Raw genomic sequence first — 24,513 nt, 5'->3', positions numbered from 1 at the left:
AAGGTAGGGAGCCAGCCCCCCAAGCCCCATGGCTTTCCTCAGCAACCCTGATGTTCTGAAAGAGCGTGGTGGAGCTCTGATCCTAGCTCCTTCTGGAAACCGTTTTCTTAGTTTTGAAAGGGATACACTGGGCAGCTCTCATTCTCCCCCTTTCTTTTCCTTTTCTCACCATATAGAAAATTGGAGCCTGCCCCTCGGCCCATAAGCCCTTGTTGGGAACTGAGAAGTGTGTATGGGGCCCAAGCTACTGGTGCCAGAACACAGAGACAGCAGCCCAGTGCAATGTGAGTAGCTCAGCAGATAGCGCCACCAGCCTGTCTTGCCCTGGGGTAGCCTGTGTAAGAATCCTGCTTTAATGGGAACCCAGTGATCAACTCTCCACCCTGCTTTTATGTTATCAGAAAACTGAGGCCCAGAGAGGTGGTTAGGCTTATTCATGGTCCCCCGGCAAAGACAGGGTGAACTACATTCTTGTAGTGATGGGTGGGGTGGAATTTTTTTTTTTTTTTTTTTTTTAGTATTTTTTTTTGCTTCTGCTTTGTTGCTTTTGTCTTCATTTCCCTTGTGACAGTGTCAGTCTTGTACAGGGTCACTCCAGGGATTGCACAAGGTCTGGGATTCATTGCCCAGACCTTTGCCCAGGTCCTGTCCCCCAGGAACATGTTTGCCCTTGCTGAAGCCGGGCCTGAGTCTTCACTCAAGGCCCTGACAGCTGGCCCCTGCCCAGCAGCCCTAGGGCACTGTGGCCCTGGCAGCCACCAGTTGGGTGACTTGTGCTGCTTCCCTGGGTGGGGATGTTTGGTCCAGTCCCTGTTACTTAATGTTGCTTTGTGCAACTTTTCCTTCCTCACCGGGCTTCCCTGTGGCCATGTCAGTGGCGGTTGTGTCATTTCGGACCACTGCAGGGAGGGGCAGGGAGCCCCCATTCTGCCTGCGTCCAGCTCTTTGCTCTAGCTAGGCTCCAGCCCATCTCCACCACCAGCCCCACCCCACAGCTGGTTCTGCTGCTGTCCTGGGGAAATGTGGGCCCGTTTCTCAAGGCCCGAGCTGGTGTGTAGCCTAACTCAGGCAAGGAGGTTCTGCCTGGGAATTAGTGTGCAGGCTGCTAGCAGGATGCTGGGTGCCGGGTGCGGGTAGATGAAAGGTCCTGAACCCTGCCTGCATGGGTACTCATCTGCAAACTACTGCAGGCATCTTGCTGCTCTGGACTCGTGCCTTAGAAGTTCCCAAAACTCTGATGGCCACGTGTTCCCTGTTTTTAAGTGAGATCCTGTCCTGGGTCTTCAGCATCTAGTGCCATCCAGCTGACCTAGGACAAGAGAACAGGTCCCGTTTTGGGGTGATATCTGATACATTGATGGGCCGGGAACGGAGTTTGTCATCCGAAGACTAAACTCAGCTTCCTCTCTCCTACCAGGCTGTCGAGCATTGCAAACGCCATGTGTGGAACTAGGAGGAGGAATATTCCATCTTGGCAGAAACCACAGCATTCGTTTTTTTCTACTTGTGTGTCTGGGGGAATGAACGCACAGATCTATTTGACTTTGTTATAAAAATAGGGCTCCCCCACCTCCCCCATTTCTGTGTCCTTTATTGTAGCATTGCTGTCTGCAGGGGAGCCCCTAGCCCCTGGCAGACATAGCTGCTTCAGTGCCCCTTTTCTCTCTGCTGGATGGATGTTGATGCACTGGAAGTCTTTTAGCCTGCCCTCGCATGGCGCCTGCTGGAGGAGGAGAGAGCTCTGCTGGCATGAGCCACAGCTTCTTGATTGGAGGCCATCAGCCCTCTTGGCTGGGGCCTTGTTCTGAGCCCTGACATGTGCTTGGGCACTGGTGGGCCTGGGCTTCTGAGGGGCCTCCTGCCCTGATCAGGGACCCTCCCCCCTTTCCTGGGCCTCTCAGCTGAACAAAGCAGCAAAACAAAGTCAGTTTTATATGAAAGATTAGAAGCCCGGAATAATCAGGCTTTTTAAATGATGTAATTCCCGCTGTAATAGCATAGGGATTTTGGAAGCAGCTGCTGGTGGCTTGGGACATCAGTGGGGCCAAGGGTTCTCTGTCCCTGGTTCAACTGTGATTTGGCTTTCCCGTGTCTTTCCTGGTGATACCTTGTTTGGGGTTCTGTGGGTTTGGGTGGGAAGGGGGCCATCTGCTTGAATGTAACCTGCTAGCTCTCCGAAGGCCCCGCGGGCCTGGCTTGTGTGAGCGTGTGGACAGTGGTGGCCGCGCTATGCCTGCTCGTGTTGCCTACATGTCCCTGGCTGCTGAGGCGCTGCTTCAGCCTGCACCCCTCCCCTGTCTCATAGATGCTCCTTTTGACCTTTTCAAATAAATATGAATGGCGAGCTCCTAGGCCTCTGGCTTCCTGGTAGAGGGCGGCATGCCGAGGGGTCTGCTGGGTGTGGATTGGATGCTGGGGTGTGGGGGTTGGATGCTGTCTGTGGCCCGCTTGGGCACCCATGCTTCTGTCCACTTCTGGTTGCCAGGAGACAGCAAGCAAAGCCAGCAGGACATGCAGTTGCTATTAAATGGACTTCGTGATTTTTGTTTTGCACTAAAGTTTCTGTGATTTAACAATAAAATTCTGTTAGCCAGATCTGGGCCTAATGTTTCTGTGACCCTTCAGCTGGAAGAGTTTGTTCCTCTCTGATGAGCTCTGAGCCCATGACACCTTTGGGGCCCAGCACTCCCATGACCCCTCTTGGCCAGAGAATGAAAGCAAAGTGGATAAAGGAAAATCCCACCTGGTCCTCCCCAAGACTCAGGGCCAGCAGTAGGTCGGGCGCACCTGCAGGTCGGCTCTGCCCTTCACCTGCCCCTGTCCCTGCTCCCTAGAGGCCAGAGTCAGAGCACGTTGCCAGTTCCTTGAGAGTTGCCTTGATTTTTAAACAAACCATTCCAGAAACTTGTAGTGGGTACCAGTTAAACAAAACCAAGGGGAAACTATTGAGGGAATAATTTAAAAAAGGAACACACACGAACACTTCACATTCAAAACCCGAGGGAATGTCTGTCACTTCTGTTTATAAGCTGGGCACATTTGGGAAGCCAGTGAAATGGAGAGAATGCTTGTTCATTGACATTGACTTTCTTGTCCATGTGGGGATGCCACCTCCACCTGGACATCCAGCAGGGATGTGGCGGAAATGTAGCAGGACTTGGACTGGAGTCAGGGGTGTCCGGCCAGCAGGAGATGTCCGCACTGGGCCTCTGGGCCTCCCTTGCGCCTGCTCAGCCGGAGGGGATGGTGCTTGCGGGGTGGAGGCGGGAGGGAGGAGGGCCTGTTCGGCCTCTTTCAGCTCAGCCTGAGCCAAGCTGGTCCCCAGACTCCTGGGCCCCAGTGACCCTCCTTACCTTGTCCTTAGAGGCTTAGCATTTTTGTTTGGTTTTCTTATAAAAATAACAGATCTTATGAAGGTAGAGGTCAGATGCTGAATGAGCGTCTGATAAAAGTGGGATCTGAGCAGCTGATTTGGGCCGCCAGGGCCAAGCCAAGGTTGTCCCGCAGGGAGGGGCCCCCCCGACCGGCCCTGTCCCTGCCCTTGCTCCCTGGGAGGGGGCGGTGGACGGGTGCTGCTCACACCCACGGGGCTTCCGTGTCTAGTCACAGCTCTGTGATCTCCAGGGGGCTCTCCATGATCACATCGTGAAGTTTGTGCATGGGTGTGGATTTGGCGGATTCTGTGCGGGCGTTGCGCTCGAAGGCAGTGGCCTCAGCAGCGGTCAGCGTCTCCAGCGAGCGGCCCAGGCCCTTCTGGTCATCCTCGGGCAGGCTGTTGAGGTCGGTGGCCAGCAGCGTGCCCGTGCTGCCGTGCACCACATGGATCCCATCGGGCCCCTTGAGCTCCACTGGTGGCTTGTGGTGGAAGCGCAGACTACCCTGCCCTGGGCTGTGGTCTCCTGGCTCCTCGTCCAGCTCAGTCTGGATCAGCTGCAAGAGCCCGGGACCCCCATATACTCAGGGCCATGCCCAAGGGGTGAGCAGGTGGATGGCCCCAGAGACCCACTGGCTATGTGGCTGAACCCTGGGCTCCTACTGCAGCAGGCCTGTCAGACTCTGTTTCTCAAACTACCTGCAAAGGGGAACCATGAATGCTTAAGGTGCTGCAGATGGGTTCTTGGGAGAATCGGCTTCTTGTGAAAATCTGTGTGTGTGTGTGTTTGTGTAGACAGAGTCTCGCTCTGCCACCTAGGCTGGAGTGCAGTGGCGCGATTTCAGCTCACTGCAGTCTCCACCTCCTGACTTCAAGTGATTCTCCTGCCTCAGCCTCCCGAGTAGGTGGGATTACGGGCACGCCATGGAACTCCTGACCTCAGATGATCCACCTGCCTCAGCCTCCCAAAGTGCTGGGATTACAGGTGTGAGCCACTGCACCTGGCCTTTATTTATTTAGAGACAGGGTTTCTCTCTGTTGCCCAGGCGGGAATGCAGCAATGTAATCAAAGCTCACTGCAGCCTCAAACTCCTGGGCTCAAATGATCCTCCCATTTCAGTTTCCCGAGTAGCTGGGACTACGGGCGTGTGCCACCACACCTGGCTGAGAATCTTTAATTTTATATATTAACTTTGGTGCTCTATAAAAATCCTGAGATGCAACTGTGGTATCTGGGTTTGTTGCCAAATTGGCCTCAAGCAGATTACCTCTAATTGTGTCCAGGCAAAAAGTGTCAACAGGACAAGCTGCAGAGGATAAATAGGTGGGATGGAGACTTAAAACTGGCACTCTTGTCCTGTATGAGGCTATTCGACTAGCTTATTCCTGTTGAGAATGTGGGCCCAACTGGAAATTCGTTTTTAGGTAAAGCCTGACTTTTGTAAGTGCTGACATAATCACTACAGGCAAACATATGTAGGCCTGTTTGACCCTGACGGCCAGTTTCTTTTCTTTCCTTTTTTTTTTTTGTTTGAGACAGAGTCTCACTCTGTCACCCAGTGGAGTGCAGTGGCATGGTCTTGGTTCACTGCAACCTCCGCATCCTGGGTTTCAGCAATTCTCTTGCCTCAGCCTCCTGAGTAGCTGGGATTATAGGCGTCTGCCACTGGGCCCGGCTAATTTTTTGTATTTTTAGTACAGATGAGGTTTCGCCGTGTTGGCCAGACTGGTCTCGAACTCCTGGCCTCAATTGATCCTCCCACCTTGGCCTCCCAAAGTGCTGGGATTACAGGTGTGAACCACCGCACCCAGCCGAGTTTCTTACAGTGACATCACCCCCAAAAGTATGTTCTTGAGGTCTTTCTCTAATCGGAGAAAGACTGCCTTAGAGACTACCCCATTCCTGTGAAAGCCCCCAAGAGCCCAGAAAGCAGAGCCTGTTGTCTGACTTCCTGGCCCCCACCCATTGCTGTCTTTGGTCCTGGCTGCAGAGCTCCAGAAACAGAGAAGGACAGCAGGACAGCAAGAGAGAGAGCATCCCCAGGCTGGGGCACAGCACACAGCTCCCGGCCACCCAGCCGGCTACCTCAGAGATGGAGGAGTGGCAGGAGGAGGCTTTTTGCACCATCCGCTGTGCAAAGAGCTTTTTGAGCCGCAGGTAATCCTCCAGGACCACCTTCAGCAGCGAGCCCTGGTGGAGGGAAAGGGTTAACCCCCACCAAGGCCCTCCCCTGCCTGTCCCGCCCCTCGCCCACTCCCTCTGGGAGTCAGGGGTACACAGACATCTGATCCTGATGATCCTAGGGCAGAGGATCAGCAGCAGAGCCTGGAGACAGTGGCCAGCCTGGACACACGTGGACTCACTCCTGAGCCCTGCCTTTAAGGCCACCGCAGGCTGGAGTAGCCCCCCATCATCCCTGGTGTTCTCGCCCCAGTGGAGGGTGGGTCTAGCTGAGACTGGAGGTCTCCACCACCCTGTGTTCTCTGGAGTGGGGTCCAACCTCAGCCAGGGGAGTGGGTGCGGAGCCTGCAGGGAGGGCTCACCTTGATTGGCCCCTCACGAATGATCTGGCCCAGCTTGGCAATGTTGTCATACTCTTGGATGGCAGCCCGCAGGTATCGGTCATCATCAGGCTTGATAGCTGCTGGCTCACGCCCAAAAGTTCCCTGGGGAGAGGGAACGTTAGCTGAAGCAGAGGCAGACCCCACACACATGTACAAGAGAGGGGGCCACCCCTTAAAGAACCTAGCTCCTCGGCCAGAGGTTGCAAAGACCCAGCCCCTCCACCCCTGCCCCTTGTGATGCCTGACCGCCTCTGGCTCACGTGGGTGCGCGTGGGGCTGTTCCACAGGTCGGCGATCTCACTCAGATTCTCCGGTAGGTCATCCTCATGCTCCGCCTGGGCGGCCAGCTCCAGGTTCCGACAGAAGGGATCCAGCCACACAGGGTTGGCTCTGCAGTTGGGGAGGGAGGGAAGGCTTGAGTAGACAGGTGCCCTTCCAGCCTCACCCCACATCCTGCCTATTTCCCTGGCCATATAGTGCCTTTCACTGACTGGGGGTGTGACGCCCTGGCACCTGTGGTGCATGCTCCCATCCTAGGGTAGAACTTGAGGCCCACTGGAGTGGAGAGCCCCTGTCAGCCACGCGGTTTCTGAGGGTGGAGGGAGGGTGAAGGGAGGGTGAAGGGAGGGTGACCCTCCCACCAGGGGGCGCCCACAGCCTGGGTTTCGGCAGCCCCAGCCCTGGGAGACTGCAGCTCTCCCCAGCTGGGTCCTGGCAGGACTCCCCGCAGGGGACCGGACAGGGCCAGTACCCCACTCACCCATCAAAGGAGTACTTGTTGGTGTTAGGCATGTCCATGATGTCGATGAAGCCGCGATTCCCTGCAGGGAGAAGGGTTGGGGCATGGAGGGGAGGGGCATAGCCAGGGGTAGGGGTGGTGTTGGGGGGTGAGGGAGGATGGGGTGTGGGGCATGGTCCTGGGCCCAGTGAAGGGCCTGAGCCAGGCTTGTGAGGCCCCGGTGGGCACTCCAGGCCTCCAGCCCACTGCCTTCTCACCTGTCTCCCCACTATGGCCCTCACTTACCAGCTGAGCCAGCCACAATGGCCTTGAGCTTCCTCTTGTGTCTGGAGAGAAGCAGAGAGGGGCTGGTGAGGGGGGCTGGGGCCAAGCTGACGTCTCAGGCCCTGCCTGCCTCGTGGCCATCTGGGAGCAGATGGTCGGCCCCCTGATAGCAGGGGTGGGGGACACTCACACAGTCCTGTAGTACCAGTTCATGAGGACGAAGAGCATGGCGGCCAGGAACAGGAGGATAGCCAGGACGATGATCGCCATCTGCAGGAGCAGGACCGGGGTGAGCCCGGGCAGTGGGGAGGGCGGCTAGGGCTGTGGGGCAGGGTCGCCGGGTACCTGCAGGGCAGACATGTCATCCGGCAGCCGGACAGAGATGGCAGGCTGCACGTCCAGGACGTTGTAGTTCCGGAAAAGATTCCGCAGCTGCTCCTTGTTCTCGTCGATCATCTGAATCACCCTGGGCGAGGGGCAGGGGTCTCAGCTCTCCTCCTCAGCCATTCCCCGCCAACGAGAGTCTGCTCTGCTCCTGCCTCAAGCCCCCAAAGTTCATCAACCCCAAGCCTTGCAAGATTGAGGTCCACTGGCCAGGACAGCTTTGTGTTTTACAAGGTTCCTCGAACCTTCATGTAGGATCTTGTTCCATCCTCACAGTGGATGGAATACTCCCATTCTTGAAGGTTCGATTTTTTTTTTGATGGAGTCTTGCTCTGTTGCCCAGGCTGGAGTGCAGTGGCATGATCTCAGCTCACTGCAAACTCCACCTCCCAGGTTCAAGTGATTCTCCTGCCTCAGCCTCCTGAGTAGCTGGGATTACAGGCGTGTGCCACCATGCCGACTAATATTCGTATTTTTAGTAGAGACGGGGTTTCTCCATGTTGGTCAGGCTGGTCTCGAGCTCCTGATCTCGGGTGATCCACCTGGCTCAGCCTCCCAAAGTGTTGGGATTACAAGTGTGAGCCACTGCGCATGGCCTGAATACTCCCATGTTACAGATGGGGAGAGGGAGGCTCAGAGGGACAGAGTTGCTCATACCCCCAAACTCTGCTCTCTCTCCTAGCCCTGCCCCACTCTGGGAGATGGCCCCACACAGTGGGCCTGATGGTGTGGTCTGTGTCTCCTTTGGTGGGTCCCCTCCCCTACTCCAGGGCAGGGAGGCAGGCAGGCAGACAGGCTGACAGTCCAAACACAGGCCCCCACTCACCGGTCCACATCCAGGATGCGGTTGGTATCGCGGTTCACCACATGGATGAGCAGCTCTGTCTGCGCAAAGTTCACCCGGCCCTTCTTGTCCACATGGAACTAGATGGGAAGGGGTATTGTAGGGTGTGGCCACCACAGCAGGGAGCCACAGGGATGGGCAGGCCTCTTTTAGGAGCCCCTTCTGCCCTTCCCTATGAATAGACCCTTCATTACTGAATGTTTGAATGTTTGCTGAGGACCAGGCATGGTGCCAATCACTTCATCCACATTTGGCCAGGTACTATTTATTATTGGCCCCATTTTATGGAAGAGGAAACTGAGGCCCAGAGACCTGGGAGAACTTTATCAAAGCCGCACTGATAGGAAATGGCTAAGTGGGGCCTATACTGCCTTTCACACCCTGGCCTTTGCACAATGCCCTGTCTCTCCTTGTGGCCTGGTCTCCTCTTCTCCCTCCACTGCCCCGGCCCCGGGTGGGCCCATGAGGCACCTGCACATCGTCAGTATTGACAATGGCCCCAGTGATGTTGGAGAGCAGATGGATGAACTCCTCCTCGAAGCCGCGCACACGGTCGGGGATCTCGTTAATGACGATCTTGACGCGCTGGTCATCCCTCAGGATGTAGATGCCGATGATGGCTGTGTCGTTGTGACCTGCCAGGTCTCGGGCCACAATGTCCACCACAAAGTAGCCGGGGCTGTAGGCCATGAAGAGGTCGAAGGTGCGCAGAATGCCGTCCACGGTCCCTGCAGGAAGCCCGAAGGCGGGGCACGGCTCAGAGACTCAGTGCCCCAAATCCCCAGGAAGGGGCATGAGCCCTGGGGTAGGTGGGCACATCTAGGGGAGGCAGCACAAATGCCCACAGGGCACAGCAGGCAGCAAAGGTGACAGGCGGGTGGGAACGATGCCCATCTGAAGTGGCAATGGCTCGGGTCTCAGCTGGTTATCATCACAGGGGAGTGCGGATGACAAGTTTGTGACTCTCTTGTCCCATGCTAGGGTGCAAAGGACCATTTCTGAGCCCCCTGAGTGTCTGTCTCTTTCTCCTCTCTCTTTCAAACACATGTACCTCAGAATTCCACAAATAAGCCTGGGTGTGGTGGCTCACGCCTGTAATCTGAACACTTTGGGAGGCTGAGGTGGGCGGATCACTTGAGGACAGGAGTTTGAGACCAGCCTGGCCAACATGATGAAACCCTGTCTCTACTAAAAATACAAAATCTAGCCAGGCCTGGTGGTGAGTGCACATAATCCCAGCTACTTGGCAGGCTGAGGCAGGAGAATCACTTGAACCCAAGAGGCACAGGCTGCAACGAGCTGAGATCACGCCACTGCACTCCAGCCTGGGCAACAAACAGAGTGAGAGTCTATCACCAAAAAAAAAAAAAGAAAAAAGAAAACAACAACAACAAAACTCATAGAAGAGAGATGGTCAGGTGGTACAGCATAGTCTTCTCTCAAAAGACAATAGATTGGGCTCAAAATTTGTCACTTTCTAGCTGTGTGACCTCAAGAAAGCTACTGAGCCTCTATGTGCCTTGATTTATTAAAATAAGAGCAGTGAGAGCTCAGAGGACAAAGGGATGGTGTCTGCTTGTGTAACTGGATGAGGTGGCACATGAGCTAGACCTTGAAGCGTGGGAGAGGGATATCCGAAGGCAAAGAAGGGGTCAAAATGGCGTTCCAGGCAATGAAGGCAGAGGGGTCAAAGGCCAGGGGAGAATGGGAGAGAGCAGGCCGAGGGGATGCTAAGCAGCTTAGCTAGGCTGGGTACAGGGCCCTTAAGGATAGCAGGTGACTGTGGAACAGAAAAAGGGATTAGGAAGAAGATCTAGTGAGCCTTGAATGCCAGGCCACAGACGAGGCATACAGAGGAGGAGTCTTTAGATGTAGAAGAAGGGGGAAGGGGTTGGGGCTGGGAGTAAGGTAATGGGACACCCACAGGGGCATCTCCTAGAGCCTGACCCAGAGAGTCTCAGCCATCCACACAGGTCAATGCACAAGCAAACATGCACATCCATAGGTATAAGTATGAGCTTTGAATCCTGGTGCCCCAGTCCTAACACAATGCCTGACATAGGGGAGGGTGAGGTGCACAACTGGAAAAACAGGCAGATATTATGGGAAGGAGAGTGGGAAGATGGGTAGATGGATAGATGAATGAAGGCAGGATGGATGGACAGATGGAAGGAAGAAAGGATGGATGGAAGCACAGACAGATGGACAGATGGATGCAAAGATAAAATGAGGGATGGACAGATGGATGGAAGGATAGATACATCCATACATGGATGGATGCATAAGTAATGGATAGATGAGTTGAAAAGAAGAGAGAATGAAAAGAAAGGGCTGGTGGGTAGATGAAGAGGTGGATAGGTGGATACACTGGAGAACGGATTGCTGAATAGGTGGATGAACAGGGTTGGCATGGCTGGCTGGGGGGCCAACCATATCCCTTGGTGCTCCCACAGACCCCATCTCCCCCAAGATGACAGTCCATGCAGTGACTGAGAGGTCATGGCTAGAGGCCACTTATGTGCTGCCAGGCCCCTACCCATGGTGAAGACCTGGCCCACATCTTCAGAGTCGTTGGCAAGGGCCCGGAAGTAGTGGATGGCCAGAATGCTGTAGAAGACAAGGCTGTTGTTGCCAATGTCTGCATCCAGGGCCAGCACCTGGATCAACTCTGAGCCCACCTTGGCGTCGGTGGCCACCCCTGCAGGAAGAGGCAGGCAGTGTAAGTGGCAGGGCAGGGGCCACCCCACACCTCGTGCCCAGGCTCCAGTCCCTGCACCTGCAGTGTACTCAGCCTTGGTGAAGCGTGGCGGCTGGTCGTTGATGTCCTCTAGCACAACGTGCACCTCCTGCAGCGTGAGGTCAGCAACCAGGTCAAGGGTTGGGTAGGGTCCACGGGGAGGTGTCCAGCTGCGATTGCTGGAGGCCTTGACGATGAAGGAGAAGATGGCTTCTCGCTCCCGGTCCAGGTCCCGCAGCACCAGCAGACGCCCATCGGGCTGCAGATGGAAGTTCTTCTCTTCATTGCCAGCTGAAGGTGGGACCATGGCACAGGGTGAGGGGGCAGGGCCAGGAGCAGGGCATATGTGAGTCATCTCTAGCCTCAGGGTAATCAGGTCACTAGCTCTGTCCGGCCCCACCTGCGATGAAGTAGTACACGATCGCGTTGGGGCCCTCATCTGCATCCACTGCGCCTGTCACGTTGCCCACGAGGGTGCCGTGTGGTGAGTGCTCAGGCACTGTCAGCAGCTGGTACTGGGGGCTGCCTTTCTGCAGAGGGAGGGGGATGTCATCACAGGGGGCCAAGGGAAGACCCGAGCTTCCAGTCCCTGTTTCAGGGCTCTGGGCAGTGACTTTGTAGGTGCTGAGGAAGTTTACTGTCCAGGCCTTATGGCGTGAGTAGAATCGTTGTAACCTCAAGGGAGCAAAGCATGGCCTGGGGACCTGAGCTCTGCCCTCACGGAGTGTTGCCCAGAACCCAAATGAGTGCTTAAGTGAGAGGAGCACACACGTTACTCTTATATGCACATGCATGTGTGTGCACTCACACTCAGCAGTCTCCAGGGAACATCACATCCCATGTGCACACAAGAAGAAAAAACAACCATGTCAGAGAGTTGGAGTCCACAGGAAGGGCCCTCAGCCTTGCTGTCAGATTGCTGGGCGGGGCATAGTGGCTTATGCCTGTAATCCTAGCGTTTTGGGAGGCCGAGGCAGGAGTTCGAGACCAGCCTGGCCAACAAGGCAAAAACCCGTCTCTACTAAAAATACGAAAATTAGCTGGACACGGTGGCGGGTGCCTGTAATCCTAGCTACTTGGGAGGCTGAGGCAGAAGAATCACTTGAATCCGGGAGGTGGAGGTTGCAGTGAGTCAAGATCATGCCACTGCACTCCAGCCTCGGCAACAGAGTGAGAGACTGTCTCAAAAAAAAAAAAAAAAAAAAAAAAAATCAGAGCTGATTTTCATGCTTCGTGTGTGTGTATGTGTGTGTGCAGGCAAAGACAAGGCTATCAGCTCCATGAGTCAGGCATTTTGGTCTGCCTTTTTTTTTTTCAGCGCTCAATATAGCTCAATATAGTGTAACACAGCTGCTCAATAAATAGTTGTTCTTGCATGAAGTGCATGCAGACAGATGTTTCCGTGTCTAGCCAAATGTGTGTTCTGGCACAGTGTATATAGGAGAGTGTGTGCGCCTGTGCACTTGCAGGCAGGTGAGTCCCTGTGTGGGTGTGACCAGCGCAGGAGGTGGGCAAGCTCACTGGAGGCCTCACGAAGAGGGGTTCGTTGTCATCGATGTCCTCCAGGGCCACCTGCAGCGGCTGCATAGTCTCATATGGCACCGGTTGGCCCAGGTCGCTGGCCACCAAGATGAGCTAGGAGCAGAAGAGCGCAGTCAGAGGAAAAGACTGGGAGAGGGGGTTGGCTTGGGGACCTTCCCGGTGGCCAGGTCCCCTAGAGACTTTCCAGGAGGCGAAGTGCAGGACCCGCGCCCAGAAGAAAGCCCCGCCCCTCACACCGGGCCCCGCCCTTACGCTGTACACCGCCTGAGACTCGCGGTCAAGGCGCTGTGCAGTCTGGATGAGGCCGCTGATTGGGTCGATAGTGAAGAACTCCCAGTCCCGGTTGCCTGCGGTCTTCAGGAAGCTGTAGCGCACCGCCCCGTTGAGGCCCTCATCCTTGTCCGTGGCATAGACCTCGTACACGTTGGAGCGCAGCGGAATCTCCTGTGGGGAGCATGGGGAGGAAGGCTCCTGGACCCCTGAGAGAATCTCAGCTCCTAGGCCCTGAGGGAGCCCTCGCTCTTTCTCCTGCGGTAGCAGAATGTCCTCAACAACTTACAGCACCCGCCAGGAGCACCAGGCTGCTCGGCTGGATTCTCTTGGATTCTGGGCTTCTGCTAGCTGTTGTCCCTCTTCTGTCCTCCCCAACCCAAGCTAAGGCCACTGCACTGACAGTCCAGCCTGAGAACCATATGCTTCAAGCCTTCCCAGGGTGACCATCTTCCCAGGAGCTGCCTCCGCCCTTCCAGTCCCATTCATTGCATGCTGAGGTTTAGGGGACAGAGGGGATCTAAGTGCTGAGGTCACAGCTGCCCTTTGTCCTGTATCAGTCTTGCTCTCTCTGCTACCCCAAACACAGGAATTCTGGGTGTCCCTAAACAACACCATCCATCCAATGGGGTACCTGAAAATGGGGGCGGGGCACAGGCAAGGTGACATGGTGGATAGGATAGGGGTTGGCCACCAGGGTCTAGTCTGTTACTAACCTGCCTGGAACCTGGACATGCCACCTCACTTCCCTGAGCCTCAGTCTCCTGAATGCCATTGAGCTAAGTCCAAGATCTCAAAACCTCATTGAAATCATACATTGACCCATGACAAGGCTGCCCAGGGAAAAAGAAAGGGCAAGTTTCTTTGCTTTTAGTTGAAAAATGATCAGCTCAGCATGGTTTCATTGTTTACCTCATGGATCATGACAACTGGAAGTTCTCAATGGCAGTTACGTCTAATTAATAACAAGTAGGATGACATATAGATAATTAATACATCCTGATTGTTCAGGAGACATAAATCTTTCCAAATGTAAAGCCCTTGAAGGGAAAGTGTTCATAAATGGGGCTTTTGGTGTGAAAAAGGACTAGATTATTATTAATTTATACCGTGCCTCATTCCACAAAAGAGATTTGATGCAGGGGACAAGAATACATAAATTATAACAAGATTGATCAAGTTAAAAAACTAGAGTAAAGAAAAAAATTGGTTGGTCAGGAAGATGAAAGCTGAGGGGTGGGAAGCAAGCTGTAAGCCCTGTCCCTGCAGGGTCACTCAAGATGGCCTGACCACTCTGAAAGAGCAAAGCAAAGAGGACCGACTGCTCAATCACTGCCGATGAGACGCTAGACACAAGGTAAAGAAAGCAAAGCACATGGTAAAGGCACAATGCTTCTTCGAGCTTAGCCCTGGGAGAGTTTTCTCCCGCAGGACCTCAAAGAGGAGACAGAGTGACATGATGGACTTAGCACGGACATTCTGGGATGTGAAGCCTGGGTGGAGTTTGGGGGACAAAGAACAAGTGGGAGACATTCTGATGGTGCCACTACAGAGCACTTTGGGCCTGTGTGCTTAGAAGAAAGGGGGAGAGCAGAAGGCAAAGGAGTACTTCCCCTATCTTTATATGGCAATTTAGACCGAGAAGTGGAAGAACTGGAGAGATTCCAGAATCTTGTCACTTCCCCTTGTTTCTTATTTTGATGCTCATCCTCAGCAACTAGGCTGTCTCCACACTGTATCAGCAGGAACAACAGACAGACGGAAGGGGCGTGTGTGTTTATTCTGAGACAAGTATGGGGGAAGTTGGCTGTGGAGGAGTCTGTCCTTTTTGGTAGACATCTAGGAGCAAGAGATGGAGTACTTACTTATTAGTCCTGTTTTGCAGAGGAAAGAATAGACTTACAGAAAATAGACTTACAGAAGTCACTTACTCAAAGTCATTGGGCTGATAAGCGATAGAGTTAGACTTCAACTAAAGATTTTTTTTTTTTTTTTGAGAGAGTCTCACTCTGTTGCCCAGGCTGGAGTGTAGTGGTGTGATCTTGGCTCACTGCAACCTCCGTCTCCCAGGTTCAAGCGATTCTCCTGCCTCAGCCTCCCGAGTAGCTGGGATTACAGGCATGCACCACCATGCCCAGCTCTTTTTTTTTTTTTTTTTTTTGCATTTTTAGTAGAGATCGGCTGGTCTTGAACTCCTGACCTCAAATGATCCACCTGCCTCGGCCTCCCAAAGTGCTGGGATTATAGGCGTGAGCCACTGCACCTGGCCAAACCAAAGATCTTTTACTAGCACAGCCCATATAGTAACCACTGTTCAATACCGCCCTGTGTGGCACTGGGCAGGTCTGCTTCCTTCTCTGGCCTCAGTTTTCCCACCTTTACAAACTTTTTTTTAATTAAAAAAGTTTTTTGTTTTTTTTTTCCTGGAGCTACTTTCCTGAAGCCAAGTTTCCCCACCTTTAGAGTGGGGTGCTTCCACTCTTCTAGGCCACAGCTGGACGAAGGAAATACTGGTGGGCAGGAGGCCCTGGGGGCAGGAGTACCTCTCTGATGTGGAGGATGGTGCCGTTGGGTGGGCGCACAAAGACAGGGCGGTTGTCATTGACGTCGATGACCTCCACCAGGAGCATGGTGGTGCCCCAGAGTGGGGGATCTCCGCCATCTGTGGCCACCACGGTCAGATTGAACCTCTCGTAGGACTGCAGTGGCCGCTGTGTGGTCACCAGGCCCGAGTCCATGTCCACATGGAAGGCCTCTGGCAGTGGGGGCAGGAGAGTAGCTCTGGTTGAGACATCCTTCCCACGCTTCCCTCTACTCCTGGCCTGGGCTGGCAGGCCTGCCCCTCCCACCCCCCAAGGCATCATGGGTGTCCAAGGAAGGCCACATACCCACGCCAGGGCCCTCAAGTGAGTAGGTCAACTCTCCATTGTGACCTTCATCCTGGTCAGTGGCCATCATGGTGATGACCGAGGTGCCCGCCGGCTCATTCTCATACACGCTTGTGCTGAACTGGGGCTTGGAGAACTGTGGCCGGCAGTCATTGACATCCAGCACTTGGATCACCACCTGGGTGGATGGAGGTCAAGGCCAAAGGTAAGGAGCAGGATGGGGCAGCCTCAGGGGACCTGGTCATGCAGGAGTAAGCCTGGATAGAGGAAGGACAGGCACCAGCCTGGGAGGGAGGTAATGTCTTCTAATGTGTTGGAGTCTGACTTGAAGCAACTTATTTAACCCCCTGGGCCTCAGTTTCCTTGGTTGCACAATCCTAGATCCTTGGCACAGTGCCTGGCTCAAGTAAACACTCAACAACTAGAGCAGTGGTTAACAGGTAATCTGCACCTGGGCCCTGAAGCAGAAACCCCTTATCCCCTCACACCTCCTACTTTGTTCCTTGCTGCTCCCCACAGTGGCCCTATAAATCTAGCTCTAATCTCTATCCCTTAGTGCTGGATGGTGGCATTCCTCCATGCCCCAAGCTTCTCTTGACTGCGATTTGTGTCTGGCCTGAGACTTGGCTTCCCTGGCTGAACCCCCAGCCCAGGGCAGGTCTTATGGACACAGCAAGCCATGGGGCCTTTGTTCCCTGGCTGCTGGGAGCTGCCTGAACTGCATCCTCATCAGAGCCCTTCACAGCAGTGACTTCATTTTTTTTTTTTTTTCGATGGAGTTTCGCTCTTGTTCCCCAGGCTGGAGTGCAATGGTGCAATCTTGGCTCACTGCCACCTCCACCTCCTGGGTTCAAACGATTCTCCTGCTTCAGCCTCCCAAGTAGCTGGGATTACAGGCATGCACCACCACGCCCGGCTAATTTTTGTATTTCTAGTAGAGATGGGTTTTCACCATGTTGGCCAGGCTGGTCTTGAACTCCTAACCTCAGGTGATCCCCCACCTCAGCCTCCCAAAGTGCTGGGATTACAGGCATGAGCCACCATGCTCCCACCAACAGCCGTGACTTTAAAGATCCCCTTTCAGTGCACAAAGCATTCATGTCCCCAACCGCACATCTGCACCCTCCTTTGCAGATTTGACAATGGAGTCTCAGAGAGGTTAACTGACAAAGGCAGTGTGCTCAGCTCATGGAACTTGAGTCTTCTGGCCCCAAATGCTGTGCTTTTCCCAACACAGCACATGCATATGCGACAGGGATGAGGTTCGGATATGTGTATGTGTTCCCAGCCCTTTCTCTCTACCTGCCAAACCGAAGTGGTCTTGGCCCATTCAGCTGTTCACACCCCCGACCTTTCAAGAGAGTTTCCTCTGGATGATGAGATTATTGTGAGGGAGAAGTGAGTACTGCGTACAGAAAGATAGGCCTGCCAAAGGCAGAAGGGAGGAGAGAGAAAGAGGAAGCAAAACCTTGACGCTTGGGACTTTGCATAGAAAAGGGGATTGAGAGCTGAGAGGGTGAGATGCTGGCCTCAGAACAGCTATGTGGACACTGGAATGGGAATGGGGTTATGACTTGGAGCCCTCATAGTATTCTTTAAGAGACATAAATCGGCCGGGCTCGGTGGCTCACGTCTATAATCTCAGCACTTTGGGAGGCCGAGGTGGGTGAATCACCTGAGGTCGGGAGTTCGAGACCAGCCCGACCAACATGGAGAAACCCTGTCTCTACTAAAAATACAAAATTAGCTGGGCGTGATAGCACATGCCTGTAATCTCAGCTACTTGGGAGGCTGAGGCAGGAGAATCGCTTGAACCCGGGAGGTGGAGGTTGTGGTGAGCCGGATTGCGCCATTGCACTCCAGCCTGGGCAACAAGAGCGAAACTCCATCTCCAAAAAAAAAAAAAAAAAAAAAAAAAAAAAAAAAAAAAAAAAAAAAGAAAAACAGAGAGAGAGACATAAATAAAGATTATTCCTTTATAATTGTGTTTGGTTTCTGGACTGTGTTTCTTTCAATGGGACACTATGGTGATACTGGGCCATGTGGAGCCCCAGGCATTATTTGGGTTACACCCAGGTATGTTTAGCTGCCTATTTGCCAAAATATTTTGCCAAATAGCAGTTTGGCAAAGATTTCTCCCAGAGGGTCTCTGTCTTCCTAAGCCACAGCCATTGTAACCCATCCAGTTACCCTCTTGCCTTCTCCTTTCTGTCACTGTGTCTCAAAGGGGACTGGGTGGCTCTGCTCCCAATCTGCAGCAGTCTACTTGCTAGAGGCTTTGCTTGTTGCCTCCACAACCCCAGTCCCTGTCGTCCCTGGCCCAGGTTGGCACCCCTCACCTGCACTGAATTTTCACGACGGTTGCTGGCTACATCCCCAGGGTTGTCTTTGGCCAAGGCAGTCAGGATATAGTGGTCCTTCTTCTCCCGGTCCAGAGAAGACAGCACATAGATGTCACCCTAGTAGGGGGAGGGTGGCTTTAGGTCCTTCAATCATTCAAAAGATATTTGTTGAGCACCTACTATGGCCAGATGCTGTTATGGGCTCTGGAGATTTGACACTGAACAAAAGAGACAATAACCCCTGCCCCCAGCAAGCTCCCATTCTAGTGGCTCTTCTTGCTCTCACTACCCCAACCTACCTGGGGATGGGGTGACCAGCCCAGCCTGGAGCTACCTGCCTGACCAGGAACTAGCATATAGTAGGTACCCCATAAATATGCAATTGTCTTAATGCCAGGCCTGGAGCCATGTCTGATGGCTCATACCAAGCAGGAAGAAGTGAACCCCACTGAAAGGGCAGAGTGCCAGAAGATGTGGGCAGAGCAGGGCAGTGGGAGGCAAAGTCCAGTTCCAGCCCCAGCAACTGGGGAAGGCCCTGCCTGACCAACCAGCCCCAGGCCACGGGGCTCTCTCTCTATGCTGCAAATAACAGCTTTGAACCAATTAGCAGACATTTGAAATCATCACCCATCTTTTCTCCTGAATTTCTGGTCTTCCACAAGTCTGAGATTCAAGGAAGCGTGTGGGAGGCACCCTTTGGGGCATCCTCCCTTCCCCAGCACTGAGTATAGGGCCATGTATACAGTAGGTGCTCAGACACTGTGCCCACTTTCTGCAGTGCTTCCCCTGCTTCTTTTCTGACTATCTCAAAAAGCAGCCCCATGGACTTCAATCATGCTTTTTTACTGTGGAGAGGACACATCTCAGATGTTGTCCCACAAAGGGCTCATTCCAAAAGACTTGGCCACTTCCTTCAACATGTGTTGAGACAGAAAGGCCACAGTCTACCAAATGTCTGGGACTCTGAGAACAGGGTTTGCTGACTTGGCTAAAGAACCTCTGGGGCTGCAGATGTCCAGGTGACAAGACCCAGAGGGATTACTGCAATACTTTTGGTGGCTGCTCAGTCTCTGACCCTGGGTCCTTCCCACTTCCAGATTCCAGGCCCTCCATCACTGCTCACCGTGGTGGGGTTGATGGCAAACTTGCTCTCTCCATCTCCAAGGCTATACTCAATGAGTGCAAAGTTGCCTGAGTCAGCATCAGTGGCAGTGACTGTCAGGATGATTGTTCCCACAGGCACATCCTCAAAGACAGCCTCCTGGAGCCCAGTGGGCAGGGAGAGAGAGTAGGCCAAGGTCAGTCCCAGAGCCCGAGCACAGCTCTAGAACTCACTGATGCAGGCATCAAGCTGCTCGTGGGCTGGGCACTCCCAGGGGGCTTAGAGGCTGGCAGGGTGGGAGAGGAAGATGCCCAAAGACCCCAAGGAATGGGCACAGGTCCTGGACCCAGCCTGTGGTCTGGCCACCCACCTGGTAGGAGGGCTGGTCAAAGATGGGGTTGTTGTCATTGATGTCCATGATCTCCAGGTAGACAGGGATCTCAGCTGCCCGGGGCGGGGACCCGTTGTCTGAGGCCCTCACAGTAAAGTTGAGCCAGTGCACCTCCTCATAGTCCACTGTCTGGTTGGCAATGACCTTCCCTAAGACACAGAGGCCCCCACTGCCATTTTGGCCACTCCTCATTCACGGCAGCTCTCCAAAGTATGAGGAGAAAGACCTGGGCTCTGAGGGGCAGGTGTGGTCATTTGAAGGAGGGTGGTCGGGCAGCACCACCCAGTTGCAGGGCACACAGCAGGGAGGGACTGGTGTCCAGTTTTTCTTATGGAGGGTGAAAAAGCTTCTCCCAGTCACAGGGATGAACATCAACTAGCCCAGGACCTGAGGCACCTCCTTCTTGGCCTTCCTGCTCCCTCAGTGGTACTAATAGTAGGAGCTTGGGTGGTGGGGTATCCCAGGTTTCCGGCAGACATCAAGAGGCTTCCATCCCAACCCAGGAGTAAGCACTCTGTCCCTTCCCCTGGTTTGGGCATCTGGAATCTGGCATGGAATGCTGGCCATCTTGGATCTGGCCCAGTCCACTGAGGGGTCACAGAGGGGCTATGGTCCCTCTTGGGGACTAAGCAAGCAGAGATATATGTCCCCCAGCCCTCCTCTGACAGATTTCTAACCTACCTGCCGAGGCATCCTCCAGCCGGACATAGCCTGGGGGCACCAGGTCCAGCAGGGTGTAGGTGACCAGCCCATTAAGGCCCTTGTCAGGGTCCACAGCTGCCACAGCAATGAGCGTGGTCCCAGGGGTGGCCCCCTCCAGGATCCGCTCCGTGTAGTAGGTGATCCCAAAGGGCTTGAACTGGGGCGTATTGTCATTGACGTCCAGGACGTTGACAGTCAGCTTGGCTGTGGTGGAGGCAGGGAGTGAGGGAGAGGGGAAGCACACCGGTGTGGCTGGGCCAGGCCTTCCTTAGCCTCAGCCAAGCCGGGCGAGCATGGCAGCATCCCACAGCCCCCCAGAGGCTGCCTGAGGATTGACCTGACCCTCAGGCTGCAGCACAGGAGCCTTTCCAGTGGTGTGCTCACTTGCTGTTCCATAAGAGGAAGGGCTAGGTGACCCTGGTGGAGCCCTCAGCCCTTCCAATGCACTGGTTTCCTAAACTGCTCAATGAGAAAGGGCAAGATAATCTTTAAGACCCTAGATCCTGTCTGAGCTGTATGTATTCTCTCTATGTAACCGGCCCGGACCCTTAACCATCTGAGCCTCTGACATGGAAGAGATGACCAAGTCTGCCCTTCCTTCCGGAAAATGTGGGCTTCTGGGCTGTGAAGATAAGCAGTCAACATCTGCCAGGCCTGGCTTCCCCCACAGCAGCTGTCTCTGCCTCATGGCTGAGGCAACTTGAGGCCACCCCATCCCCACTTCCCCCACTCAACTCTCACTCTGCCCACACAAAATCCACCCCTCTGGCAGCCCCCTCCCAGCCCACGCCTCAGGCTGCAGGCAGGGTGGCCTGGGCCCAGTTGGCAGAAGATAACACTGGGCCCCTCTGTTCTCCACCGTAAGTGCCTGCACCCCCAAAGCAGTGTCTGTGGCCTCAGGTTACCTCCTCTCATTCTTTGCTTCCTCTGTGCTAACCCTGTGGCTTCCTATAAGATCATGGGGTTCCCATCTCACATCCTACCTACACCCTGGTTACCAGTTCTGCTGGCTGAACCTAAGCCTCTGTCAAACCATTTTTTCTCAATCTGTTCCAGGCTCTACCAAGCCTCCTTCCTACTCTGAGCCTGGGGGGTCAGATCACACGCAATTCTGAGCTTCTGGATCCTCCACTGCTGAGCTCTATGTAGCCATCACCACCCTGGGCCTCACGGTGGCTGCCACCTTCCATGCCTCTTGTGTTGCCTGACTCCTGGCCCCCAGAGCAACTGGGTCTTGTTGCTCCCTCCCTGGGGACAGACCAGTGCCTATTCCCCACCTGGCCCCTGCCCTGATTGGCTCTGAGTGACCAATGAGAGATGTCTGCAGGGAATCTTACCATTTGGCACACTGACAGAGAGCTCTGGTAGGTCGCTGGCATTGTCAATCACTGAGAGAGTGACCTCATAGGTGGCAACCAGCTCCCGGTTCATGGGGGACTTCACCATTACAGATCCTGTGGACCAGACCAGGCCAGGTTCAGCCTGAGAAGAACCCCCTAAAATCTTCCCTTCCCAGGGGTGCTCCTGGCCAAACCCTCCCAATCCCCACAGAGAATGACAGTCCCCAGTGGATTCTGGGACTTGCGGCTGGGGTGGGCCCACAGCCTCCTCATAAGCTTGGGGCACGTGGCTCTGCCCCTCCCATAATGCTTACTAGCTGGGTGATGTTGGGGAAGTTATGTCACCTCTCTGCACCTCTATGTCTGCATTTGTAAAACTAGATAATTACACTACCGACTGTCAACCCATCCTTTTCTCAATCCCCTACTATTCTGAGGATTAGAAAAACAAAATGAGTTTCCATTTGTAAAGTACGTAGAACAGTGCCTGGCACACAGAAGCTATGTGACTGCTTGTTTAAAAACTGCTGTATTCCCTAATAATGAGAATGTACTTAACACTACTGCACTCTACAATTAAAAAGTGGCTAAAATGGTAAATTTCATTATGTGTATTTTATCACCATTTAAAAAATGCTTAGATTCTAGGGAGAGCAAGTTTAAAGGAAAGTCATGGTAGCTGAAAAGCCCTGAGGGGTTCCCTGGAGGGGACAGTGGTGGGGCTGTCTGGATACTTCAGGCCCATTCCTTTGTCTTGACTAAATAGGGAGTGACATGGGCTGATTGTGGGACAGGAGCATTGGTTCCATGGCAGTCCTAGCAAGGGGTTTCCTTCTGTTCTACCCACTGCCTCCCAGAGTCCCTGCCTGCTCCCCAAATCAGAGAGGAACCCCCCAGAAGCATGGGCTGGGACTGGACAGACCTAGTTTGGCTGACCTCAGTGCTGGCTTTCTTGGGACCTTTCTTGTTCCTGCCTGTTAGAGGGCCTGGTGGCTTCTCCTCCCATTAGCTTCATCCCAGAGTGAGACCTCCTCTCCCTCTCAGGTACGGGGGTCTCTGAGATTCCCTTCCCCCTTGGCAGATCCCCCTGCTGGGCTTCTGTCTTCTGTGGGTCCCCAGCCATGGGGCAGTCACTTACCCTGGGCCGCCTCCTCCTCCTCCTCTTCCTACTCTCGCTCCCTGTCCCCCAGGCTGGGGAGCGAGGATGGGGAGAGGGCGGCTGCATTCAGTCTGCAAAGGCTGGGCCACGGCCTTGGCCCGGGCCCCACAGGACAGGAAGGGTGGTGGGGGTGCGGTGGGCATGGAGGAAGGCAATGGGGTGAGGCAGAGAAGAGATGAGGTGGGAAGTGACAGAGAAACAGAGCTCAAACCTGTGGGCCTGCCAGCCGTGAGGAAGAGAGAAGAGGGTTAACATCAGTTAGTTCAGGGTGCAGTAGGGATGGAGCAGAGCAGGGCAGGGACCATGGTGGGGAGTCAGAGCTGACGGGGTGGGAGGAGGGAGGGAGGGGTGGAAATAGGGAGTGGGGAGGGGAAGAGGCACTGGGAAGGAAAACAGGGGAGCAAGTGGAAGCCCATTTGGAGTGGTGAGCTCAGGGGCTGAGGCTCTGGCAAGAAGAAAAGGTAGCAAAGTGGGCAAGGGAGGAGTGGAGGGCTGAGGAGAAGGGGGCAGAGAAGACACTGGAAAGAAAAATAGAGAAGAGAGTCAGTTGGAGGAAGGGGGAACAGGAAAGAGAAAAGCAGTAGGGGATTGAGCAGAGCCTCAAGTTGAGCAGGGACGTGGAGCAGCTCTCCATGGTACTGACCAACCCATGCAGCCAGGAATTTTGCTAACCTGGGATGTAGCTGGTTCTATCTAAATTCTCCTAGTGCTCATGGTTTTTTTCCTTCTTCTGTTTCCCTTTGGGCCTCAAATGCAGATTGAGTTTATCATGCGATTTGGCTCGCTGCACTGTGACCACTGGCACCTCTCGTTTTATGTGTGCGTCTACTCCCTTTCATTTCCATACTCCTCTCTCCTTCCCTTCTCCCCTCAGGCAGTCATTGTAATGTATCGAAGTATATTTTTTGTTAATAAAAGTATTTCTGAAAATAATGTATTATTTTGTATGTATTTTACATTTATGGAAATGGTGCTGTGGCATATATCTCATCCCATTTCTTATCCTTTTCAGTAAATACTTATTATTAAGATCCATCTACATTGCTCTGTGTGTGTCTAATTTATTGCTTCTCACTGCTGGCACTGCTGGCTCGTACCCCCATGATGCGCACCCCATGATATTTTACTCTTCAGTCTCCCAGAAATGGATACCTGCATGGCCCCAACTCCACCATCACCAATAACACTGCCGTGAGCATCCTCAGACAGTTTCATTAACGCCCTGAGACTTTCTCTGGAACATATACTGGGTAATGGTGGTACAAGTGTACCTTATGCTGGATTGCTATCCAGACAGTGGAATCAGTCACAACTCCTACAGCAGTGCATGAGGGTTTCCATGTCCCCACAAGGTCACCAATATCAACATTGTCCAGCATCCTAATGTCCGCTAATCATGTGTGAAAAACTGATATCTTACTGCTGTTTTAGTGCATTGTCACAGCCATGTTGATTTTTCTATAATTCCTCCGGGCTTTCCAAGAAGTACACCTATCAGCTCCATGTCCCTTTCCTAACTCCTTAAAGGACGAAAACACTGAACTTTTGGGAAAATGATAAAACCATCAGCATTACAATAAGCTACATACATTGTGAAAGATAAGCCATGGTTCTCTTGGTTTTGTGATAGTGTAAGAAAATCACTGATCGCATGCAACTTGCAGAGGATTTAAATGGCCAGCACATTTATGAGGAAGGTGTTCAGTCACCTAGTTAGTAAAGAAATGCATGTTAAACAAGGTATCACGGCTGGGTGCGGTGACTCAACGCCTGTAATTCCAGCACTTTGGGAGGCCGAGGCAGGTGGATCACCTGAGGTCAGGATGATCAAGACCAGCCTGGCCAACATGGTGAAACCATGTCTCTACTAA

At 53.6% G+C, this 24,513-nt stretch overlaps 2 protein-coding genes across 4 annotated transcripts in view; one reads left to right on the top strand and one right to left on the bottom strand.

The window, feature by feature from the left end:
* Positions 1-2,595, top strand: part of PSAP (prosaposin) — a 35,209-nt gene extending 32,614 nt beyond the window's left edge. The window contains exons 13-14 of the mRNA XM_032139412.2: positions 177-284; positions 1,418-2,595. Of these exons, the coding sequence (XP_031995303.1) occupies positions 177-284; positions 1,418-1,453 (144 nt within the window). The 3' untranslated portion in view covers positions 1,454-2,595. The remainder of the gene's footprint in view (positions 1-176; positions 285-1,417) is intronic.
* Positions 2,596-2,945: 350 nt separating this feature from the next.
* Positions 2,946-24,513, bottom strand: part of CDH23 (cadherin related 23) — a 76,565-nt gene continuing 54,997 nt past the window's right edge. Inside the window, exons 12-33 of one of the 3 annotated variants that reach the window (XM_032139378.2) lie at positions 21,481-21,597; positions 20,123-20,347; positions 19,421-19,590; positions 19,072-19,209; positions 17,946-18,065; positions 15,607-15,784; positions 15,262-15,473; positions 12,701-12,892; positions 12,428-12,541; positions 11,307-11,436; positions 10,946-11,197; positions 10,706-10,867; positions 8,641-8,897; positions 8,152-8,249; positions 7,287-7,407; positions 7,132-7,211; positions 6,963-7,003; positions 6,699-6,759; positions 6,199-6,328; positions 5,918-6,040; positions 5,460-5,564; positions 2,946-3,930 (exon numbers count right to left, since the gene is read on the bottom strand). In XM_032139378.2, the coding sequence (XP_031995269.2) occupies positions 3,604-3,930; positions 5,460-5,564; positions 5,918-6,040; positions 6,199-6,328; positions 6,699-6,759; positions 6,963-7,003; positions 7,132-7,211; positions 7,287-7,407; positions 8,152-8,249; positions 8,641-8,897; positions 10,706-10,867; positions 10,946-11,197; positions 11,307-11,436; positions 12,428-12,541; positions 12,701-12,892; positions 15,262-15,473; positions 15,607-15,784; positions 17,946-18,065; positions 19,072-19,209; positions 19,421-19,590; positions 20,123-20,347; positions 21,481-21,597 (3,353 nt within the window). In that variant the 3' untranslated portion in view covers positions 2,946-3,603. Of the gene's footprint in view, positions 3,931-5,459; positions 5,565-5,917; positions 6,041-6,198; positions 6,329-6,698; positions 6,760-6,962; positions 7,004-7,131; positions 7,212-7,286; positions 7,408-8,151; positions 8,250-8,640; positions 8,898-10,705; positions 10,868-10,945; positions 11,198-11,306; positions 11,437-12,427; positions 12,542-12,700; positions 12,893-15,261; positions 15,474-15,606; positions 15,785-17,945; positions 18,066-19,071; positions 19,210-19,420; positions 19,591-20,122; positions 20,348-21,480; positions 21,598-22,621; positions 22,688-24,513 lie in introns of those variants that run through there. The other 2 variants (XM_032139377.2, XM_032139374.2) reach the window with 2 other exon arrangements.

Source organism: Hylobates moloch, unplaced genomic scaffold (genome assembly GCF_009828535.3).
Source record: "Hylobates moloch isolate HMO894 unplaced genomic scaffold, HMol_V3 SCAFFOLD_3, whole genome shotgun sequence".
Classification (NCBI taxonomy): Eukaryota; Metazoa; Chordata; class Mammalia; order Primates; family Hylobatidae; genus Hylobates; species Hylobates moloch.
This window is presented reverse-complemented; position numbering and strand designations above follow the sequence as displayed.